Below are 10,149 nucleotides of genomic sequence, written 5' to 3' on the forward strand. Positions count from 1 at the left end.
TGCTTCTTCCTTCCCCTGCTTCTTCCTTCCTCTGCTTCTTCCTCTTCCTGCTTCTTCCTTCCTCTGCTTCTTCCTCTTCCTGCTTCTTCCTTCCTCTGCTTCTTCCTCTTCCTCTGCTTCTTCCTCTTCCTGCTTCTTCCTTCCTCTGCTTCTTCCTTCCCCTGCGTCTTCCTTCCTCTGCTTCTTCCTTCTTGTTTCCTCTGCTTTCTCTTCTACTTCCTTCTTCCTTCTTTTACTTTCCTTCTTTCCCTTATTCCTTTCCTCTACTTCTCTGTTTCCTCAGTGCCTTCTCTGCCATCTTCCTCTCCTCCATTCTCTCCACTTCTTTCCTCTTCGTTTCTCTCCACCTTTCTTCCTCCACCTAAGGAGTCTCGGTGCAGGTGGGGGTTGTAGTTATAAAAATCTTGGTGTTACATTTAGTGTGTTTATGTAACGACAAATTACTTTATCCGTACACCATTGAAGGTTTAAACGGCACTCCTGTCCTCTAATAATAATAATAATAATAATAATAATAATAATAATAATGATAATAATAATAATGATAATAATAATAATAATAATAATAATAATAATGATACCGTAGCGATAATACTAAGACGAACATCAATAATAATAATAAATAATAATAATAATAAAATACCTTAACAATAATACTAAGACGAACACCAATAATAATAATAATAATAATAATAATAATAATGAAAAACAGAAGAGGATGGCAAGGTGTACTAAAAATAAATCGCTTAGGAAGAGGTGTTAGGTAGGTAGGTTGGTAGGAAGGTGTGTGTGTGTGTGTGTGTGTGTGTGTGTGTGAGAGAGAGAGAGAGAGAGAGAGAGAGAGAGAGAGAGAGAGAGAGACGGAAGTGCTATCCAACAGGTGTTCAAATTGGGCACTTAAAGGGTCAAAGGTGAAGAGGAAGACGGGGATAGATAGACAGACAGATAGATAGATAGATGAATGGATAGACACTTACAGACTGAGACTAGAATAAGATGGATAAAGGATGGAATGATGAGCATAGTGATAGACAGATAGACAGATAGATAGACAGATAGAAACATTTGGAGATGGAGAGATAGACTGACATTAAGAATAAGATGGACAGAGAGATGAAAGGATGAAAAGATAGATAGATAGATGGATAGATAGATAGATAGATGGATAGATAGACACATTGGGGGACAGACGGATAGATTGCAGACTAAAAGATGGATAGAAGGATGGAAGGATAAGCATGAACTGATAGATATAGATAGATAGATATGGATGGAGGATTACGTAACGATAAACAATATACCGACAGATTTAGATAGATAGATGGAAGGATAGATAAAACAATGAGAGAGAGAGAGAGAGAGAGAGAGAGAGAGAGAGAGAGAGAGAGAGAGAGAGAGAGAGAGAGAGAGGGGGGTCAAACTTTACCTGGAAACGCCCCTCACGACTAGAGAGATGGGAGGGAGGGGGGGGAGGGGAGGGAGGTGATTAAAGAGGAGAAAAGAGTAAGAGAGACGAGGACGTAGGAATGAAAGCTTATAATGGCGAATAATAATAATGATAATAATAATAATAGTAATAATAATAACAGTAGTAGTAGTAGTAGTAGTAGTAGTAGTAGCAGTAGTAGTAGTAATAATAATAATAATAATAACAATACCGATGATGATGATAATAATAATAATGATGATGATGATAATGATAATAATAATAATAATAATAATAGTAGTAGTAGTAGTAGTAACATAACTACAGAAACAACACAAGTGATGAGTTTAAAGTTGTTACCTGCCGTACTGTCTATCTGTCCATCTACCTATCTATCCCATCTGTCTATCTATCCAACCATTTATCTACCTACCTACCCTATCCATTCATCCATCTATCTACCCAACTATCTCCATCTATTATTGTTCGCGCCAACATCTTCCATCCCCCAGAATAAAAAAAAAAAAAAAAAAAAATAATAATAATAATAATAATAATACCAGTAATAATAATAATAATAATAATAATAATAATAATAGTAGTAGTAGTAGTAGTAGTAGTAGTAATAATAGCCTTATATCCATGAAATGTTTGAACCTTTAAAAACTAAAACAAAAAATTATAAAGAAACTACTACGAAGACGAAAGAAATAAGAAAGAAAAAGACAAAGACAAAGAAAAGATGATAAAGAAAACGATGAGAAGAACTAGAAAAGGTGGAGGAAGAAGAGGAAGAAGCAGACGAAGAAGAGGAAGAACTAGAAGAAGAACTGGACGAAGAAGATGAAGATGATGAATAATTAAAGAAAAGAAAGAAATGTTTTGTCCATCTCAGTAGAAGCACCGGAATATTCAAATCCGAAATCTCCAGCATCACTTATCAACCGGTTTTGGCGGGAATATGCTGCTAAACTTTCGTCCCCCGCTGAGTAAGACCGAATGCCGCATAAACAGACCCATAAACCAGTACGTTGTTCTCTCTCACAAGTACTAAAGAAAGAGACAAAGGCCAGAGATGCGGAAAATGCTGAAAATGTACCCTCCAGGTCCCTAAATTAGCAGATTAGGAGGAGGGATGAGAGTGCAAGGAAAAGGCCGCAATGAATCGCACTTTTGTCTCCTGAATTTGAGCTTTCGCCGCTGCCAGACGTTCAATAATCAACATTATTTTTTTCCTTCAAAAGCATCAAACTAATTACAAATACGAAGAAAAGGAAAAGAAAGGAAATATATCTACCATATTTTCCTACCATTCAAACTCTAAACGAGACGGAAAATTGGCGGGAAAATTTTAAAGCAAATAAATTGTCAAGGTTCAGCAGCCCCGGGGAGGCATACGCGAGGGTATATAAAGGGGAGGCGAGACGCGGGAACCCTTTGTTTATATTGAGAGGGCGGAGGGGGAGGACCATCAGGGTACGACCTTGCAGCATCAGTTAACCGCCCCCCTCCCCCCTTCCTCTTAATGGAGATGGGGATGAAATGCGAAGATTAAAGAGACTGGGAGAGATAAGACGCCTGGGTGACATCAGATAAGACTGGACGTGGCAACAATGGACGCTTCCCACATCATATTCTTTTTTTTTGCATAATTTACTGCCGACTACCCTTGACAAAGATGACGTCACTCCCTTGCTTATTCTTGTTGCTTACAGACTCTTATTCAGCTACGGATATTTATTTTATTAATTATTTGCTGAACCCAGGAGGGCCTCTGTAATATGAAAAAATTCCCACAAAAGATCAATTTACGCGGAAACAGGAAAAATACTGGGGTTGAAGGGATAGACGTGATAAATAGATAACACCAAGACTACTTATAAAGAGGTCTAGGCAGGGTCCATTCAGGGCTACCGTAATCCAGACCATTTAAGGTTACATGAAAGGTCTAAGCCCCTGATCACATTACACGCTCGAAAAAAATAATCTAAAAGCCTCCAGTCTACACGCTCGAAAAATCTCCAAACGGCTCTCACGGATTTAAACCAACGATCCCTGTAATCCTTCTCCTCTGATGCTACCCTCGTTAAAAATAAATAAATAAAGTAGACAGAAGAGGTATACAGTATATATATAAATAATAATAATAATAATAATGTTACTCTGCTCACATCCTCCAAATTGTTACCAGAATTTCTTGACTATTCAATTGGTTTCCCGCCTAAATTTGAATTCATTTGACAGACCTGCATATTTATCATTTTCATGCAAAATAAACGACTTTTTTTGCTTCCTCGTTACACTGCATGACCCCACCCACACACTGCATGAACCCACCCCCACACACACACTGCATGACTCCACCCCCACACACACACTGCATGACCCCACCCCCACACACACACTGCATGACCCCACCCCCACACACACACTGCATGACCCCACCCACACACACTGCATGACCCCACCCCCACACACACACTGCATGACCCCACCCCCACACACACTCCATGACCCCACCCACACACTGCATGACCCCACCCACACACTCCATGACCCCACCCCCACACACACACTGCATGACCCCACCCACACACTCCATGACCCCACCCCACACACTGCATGACCCCACCCACACACTGCATGACCCCACCCCCACACACTGCATGACCCCACCCCCACACACACACTGCATGACCCCACCCCCACATACACACTGCATGACCCCACACCCACACAGCATGACCCCACCCCCACACACACACTGCATGACCCCACCCCCACACACACACTGCATGACCCCACCCCCACACACACACTGCATGACCCCACCCCCACACACACACTGCATGACCCCACCCCCACACACACACAGCATGACCCCACCCCCACACACACACTGCATGACCCCACCCCCACACACACACTGCATGACCCCACCCCCACACACACACTGCATGACCCCACCCACACACACACACTGCATGACCCCACCCCCACACACACTGCATGAACCCACCCCCACACACACTGCATGACCCCACCCCCACACACTGCATGACCCCACCCCCACACACACACTGCATGACCCCACACCCACACACACACTGCATGACCCCACACCCACACACACACTGCAAGACCCCACACCCACACACTGCATGACCCCACCCACACACTCCATGACCCCACCCCACACACTCCATGACCCCACCCACACACTGCATGACCCCACCCACACACACTGCATGACCCCACCCCCACACACTGCATTAGCCCACCCACACACACACACACTGCATGACCCCACCCCCACACACACACTGCATGACCCCACCCCCACACACACACTGCATGACCCCACCCCCACACACACACTGCATGACCCCACCCACACACTCCATGACCCCACCCCACACACTCCATGACCCCACCCACACACTGCATGACCCCACCCACACACTCCATGACCCCACCCACACACTGCATGACCCCAACCTCACACTGCATGACCCCACCCACACACTGCATGACCCCACCCACACACTGCATGACCCCACCCACACACACACACTGCATGACCCCACCCACACACACACACTGCATGACCCCACCCCCACCCACACACTCCATGACCCCACCCACACACACTGCATGACCCCACACCCACACACACACACACTCCATGACCCCACCCACACACACTGCATGACCCCACCCACACACTCCATGACCCCACCCACACACTGCATGACCCCACCCCACACACTCCATGACCCCACCCACACACTGCATGACCCCACCCACACACTCCATGACCCCACCCACACACACTGCATGACCTTCTCTCCTCATTTCCTAACCTTCATCTTCTTCATCTATTCCTGTCATGTTTATTTCTTTGCAGTCATTTCCTCCTCCCTTCCTTCCCTCCCTCTTTTCCTCCACTTTTCCCTCCCTCCACCTCCCCCATGCTGAATTCCCACTCCCTACCTCCATCACTCCTTCCTTCCCTCTTTCCTCAACTGCTTACCTAACTCCTTCCCCTCCCTCTTCCCCTTCCTTCCTCCCTCCTTCCCTACCCATCCCATTCCATTCCTTCCTTCCTTCTATCCATCCTTCCTTCCTTCCTCCCTCCCTCTCTCTATCACCTCCTAACCACCTCTCCCTTCTCCCTCAATCTCTCTCCCTTCCTCCCTCCCTTTACTCGTTCTGCCTCAATTTTTCTCTCTCCCTCCTCCCTTCCCTCCATTTCTCCCCTCCCTCCTCCCTTCTTCCTCATTTTTTGTTCCCTCCTTCCTCCCTCCCTCCATCCTTACCCTAACTTCCTTCTTCCTCCCTCTCTACATTCCTTCCCCTCCTCTCCTCCCTCAATTCCTCCCATTCTGTCTCTTCCTTCCTCATTTCCTTCCCTTCCTTCTTCCTTCCCTTCCCCTCCAGCTTCCTTATATTCTCCCTCCTCCTCCTCTCCCTCCCTCCTTCTTTTTCTCCTTCTCTCCCTTCCTCCCCTCTTCTCTCCCCTTCCCCCCTTTCACACATACTGCCTCCTTATGTCACCTCCTTCCTCTTCACCCTCCCTCTCCCTTCTTCCCTCCCTTCCTACCCCACCTCCTTCCTCCCCCTCCCCCTCTCCTCTTTCTCCTCATCACTATCTCCCCTCCCCATTCCCTCCCCTTCCCTCCCTCTCCTCCCCTCACCCAATACGGTATCGTCTCAAGGTAAATCTAGTTCCACCATTTACAATTCCAAAGACATCATATCAACTCAAATACCAGAATTATACCTAAAGAAATTACATAATAATAATAATAATAATAATAATAATGATAATAATAATAATAATAGTAGTAGTAGTAGTAGTAGTAGTAGAAATAATAATAATAATAATAATAATAATAATGATAATAATAATAATAATAGTAGTAGTAGTAGTAGTAGTAGTAGAAATAATAATAATAATAATAATACTATCAAGAACAATAATAACACCCAAATAACAACAACAACAATAATAATAATAATAATAATACGACTCAGGGAAGAACAACTGGTCATCCCTGTCTTTGGTGCCTGAAATATAAGACTAGCCACGGGGTCCTACGCTCCTGATGGGCAGGGTTAGATAGATAGATAGATAGATGGAGAAGCAGATACAGGCAGAGAGAGAGAGAGAGAGAGAGAGAGAGAGAGAGAGAGAGAGAGCATATAAATCAACCTAACTAAACTCCTTTCACTTTTACTTGGCCTAAAATTACCATCTCTCCATCTTTAATATATGGCGCTGGTCACGAAGAAGTGCTATGGCACGGACGTAGAGGTAAAACACACACACACACACACACACACACACACACACACACACACACACCTTTCTCGCAGTTTTTCTCTCAACCTGATCCAAGACGCCTATCTATCTATCTATCTATCTGTCTATCTATCACGGATCAAGAAGCCTCCTGTTACCTGTAATTACCTCTCTCTCTCTCTCTCTCTCTCATTATCTTTATTTTCTCTCCTGTCTTTACTATCTCTAATCTCTCTCTCTCTCTCACCTCTCCTCTTCCCATCCCTTCCTTCCTTCTCTCCCTCCCCCTCCCGTCTCCTCTCCCCTCCCCTCCCCTCCCTCCCTCCCCCTGTACCTTTATCTTGTACACCTGGCTTCCTTATTTCCCTCCCCTCCCCTCCCTCCCTCCCCCTATCCAGTCACCTCCCTTCCCTCTCTCTCAATCTCTATATCTATCTATCTATCTATCTATCCATCTATCTACCTACCTATTTATCTATCTATCTATCCATCTATCTATCTCACCCTCCTACCCCCTCCCTTCCCCCTCGTCTCTATCTATCTACCTATCTATCAATCTCACTCCCTCCCTCCCTCCCTCCGTGACGTCACCCTAGGCTTGTATAAGTGCGTCTGGGTTGTTATAAAAAGCCAGGCAGTCATGGGGAGGGAGGGGAGGAAGGGAGGGAAAGGGAGGGGAGGGGAGAACAGAAGGAGTGAAGAGGGAGGGAGAGGGAAGGGGAGAGAGATGGAGTGAAGAGGGGAAGAGGGAGGGAGGGAGGGGGAAGAACAGACGAAGGGGAGGGGAGGATATACGCAAGGGGGAGGAGAGGAGGAAGGAGAGAGAAGGGGAGGGAGGGGGCAGGCCGGGGAGAAAAAGAGGGAGAGGGAATGGAGAGAAGGAAGAAGGAGGGAGGAAAGGAAGGAAGGCAGGAGAGAAGGAAGGAGCGTGAGGAGGAAGGAGGGGAGAAGGAAAGAGCAAGGACGGAGGAAGAAGAGAAAGGAGGGAGGAGGAGGAGGAGGAGGAGAGAGAGAGAGAGAGGAGGAAGAAAAAGAAGGTCTGGAACAGCCATTACAGCTTATACTCTAGGTCAGATGATTCACCCCCTGAGAGAGAGAGAGAGAGAGAGAGAGAGAGAGAGAGATAGAGGTGTGTGTGAAGACTGAGAAACCAAATCGACAGATAGATAAATAGATAGATATAGATAGATAGATGGAGAAAATATACAGAAATAGATATACGAATTATGGCTGGAAAATTCAATAACAAACTCACAGATAGATAGATAGATGGATAGATGGATAGACAGATAGACAGACAGATAGATAGATAGATAGACAGACATTAGATAGATAGATAGACAGACAGATAGACATATAATCAACCATAATGATTCAGTTTTTCTATACTCCTTTCACCTTAACTTGGCCCAGATTTTCCTTTCCATAGCACTTCTTCGTGACTATACTCCTTTCGCCTTCACTTGGCCCAGATTTTCGTCCTTTTGCGGCTTATTTCACGTAGTTCGGAAAAAGACAATGCTACGGCTCTACATCCTCTCCACAGCACTTCTTCGTGACTAGCATCGCATTCTAGTATTAATCTAGTGCTACAACTCGGCATTCAAGATGGAGAGATGGCACGCGCGCACACAAACACACAAACAGACACACACACACACGCACGCACACACACGACAGACACACACACAAAACCACAGACAGACAGACACACACACACACACACGCACACACACGACAGACACACACACAAAACCACAGACAGACAGACAGACACACACACACACACACACACACACACACACACACACACACACACACACAAACAGACACAGACAGACACACACACACACGCACGCACACACACAAAACCACAGACAGACAGACAGACACACGCACACGCACACACACACACACACAAACTCTTAACCTTCACCTACATTGCTCTAACCTAACCTAAACTAACTTCAATTAAAGCTAACTCTATTTTACGTGAGAGAGAGAGAGAGAGAGAGAGAGAGAGAGAGAGAGAGAGAGAGAGAGAGAGAGAGAGAGAGAGAGAGAGAGAGAGAGAGCACCCCAGAAATAGTTGTGGCCACATAAACAAACAACAACAACAACAACAAGGGCCACATGAGGAGTTGGCCAGGTAAAGCATGGGGATTTTGGCCAACCTGCGGGAGTCATCACTAGGTCACTACCCTCTCTCTCTCTCTCAGTTTTTACGTCGTCCCTATTTTTGTATTTCATCTCTCTCTCTCTCTCTCTCTCTCCCTCCCTCCCTCTCTCTCTCTCTCTCTCTTTATCTACAGTCTGTCTTTCCTCCCTCTCTCCTCTTTCTCTTCCTTCTTCTTCCTCCTCCTCCTCCTCCTCATCATCATCATCATCTCCAATCTTTTCTCCTCTTAATCTCCTACTGTTCTCTCTCTCTCTCTCTCTCTCTCTCTCTCTCACACACACACACACACACACACACGATGGGTTAGTAAGTACCTCATTATACCCCCTCCCCCCTTGCAGGTCACGGTGCCAATGACCTCACTCGGGTCAAGAAGGGTCATCACTGCATCAATTATTGTACCTTCTGTGTGTGTGTGTGTGTGTGTGTGTGTGTGTGTGTGTGTGTGTGATTTTACTGATCTACCCCCACCAATACCAGTACACCAGTCCTGTATGAGACAGCCCTAGCACGTATTCAATATGGACGGTGGGTGTTAGCGCCGAAGTGGTGACATGTAGAGGTGTATAGTATGTAGGAGGACTACTGGGCCTCGTGAAGGGGCTGCGAAACCTATGTCCAGAGTGGGAAAAATTAAGAATAATAATCTGTCGTACTGGCCAACCCCGTCAGCGTGGGTGTGGCGGTGAACATGGCGGTGTTGGTGATGGCACTGGATACCTTGGTGGAAAGGTGTCCAGATGACCCAAGAGAGGTGTGTGTGTGTGTGTGTGTGTGTGTGTGTGTGTGTGTGTGTGTGTATCAGCCCAGCAGCCTACCTGACCCAACACACCACACCATGACTCACAAACCTGTTAGGCCAGTACTACACACCACCAACAATGAACCCAGTAATACATATATATATATATATATATATATATATATATATATATATATATATATATATATATATATATATATATACAGTATATAATAAACATGAAAGTTATGTTTAATACACAATTTTTATACACACACATTTCTTCCCCACAACAGATAAGACTATCAAATCATATCTTATTTTACGCTCCTGGCCTCGAGTTTCTACACAACACACACACACACACACACACACACACACACACACACACACACACACACGATGTAGGTTAGTGTGTATGTTATTCTTACTCTGCCTCCCTCGACCCAATACTGCCAGCCCGCCGCCCTGACTGATGACATATAGCACTACAGGAC

At 45.3% G+C, this 10,149-nt stretch overlaps 1 protein-coding gene across 1 annotated transcript in view; it reads right to left on the minus strand.

Annotated features, from left to right (window-relative positions):
- The window catches only part of AdamTS-A (ADAM metallopeptidase with thrombospondin type 1 motif A), a 69,529-nt gene extending 59,926 nt beyond the window's left edge, over window positions 1–9,603 (minus strand). Inside the window, exon 1 of the mRNA XM_080273261.1 lies at window positions 9,567–9,603. Within this exon, the coding sequence (XP_080129387.1) occupies window positions 9,567–9,603 (37 nt within the window). The remainder of the gene's footprint in view (window positions 1–9,566) is intronic.
- Window positions 9,604–10,149: the final 546 nt, after the last annotated feature.

The sequence above is a fragment of the Coenobita brevimanus genome, chromosome 53, assembly GCF_032717465.1.
Source record: "Coenobita brevimanus isolate Jiangsu-jjx chromosome 53, ASM3271746v2, whole genome shotgun sequence".
NCBI lineage: Eukaryota > Metazoa > Arthropoda > Malacostraca > Decapoda > Coenobitidae > Coenobita > Coenobita brevimanus.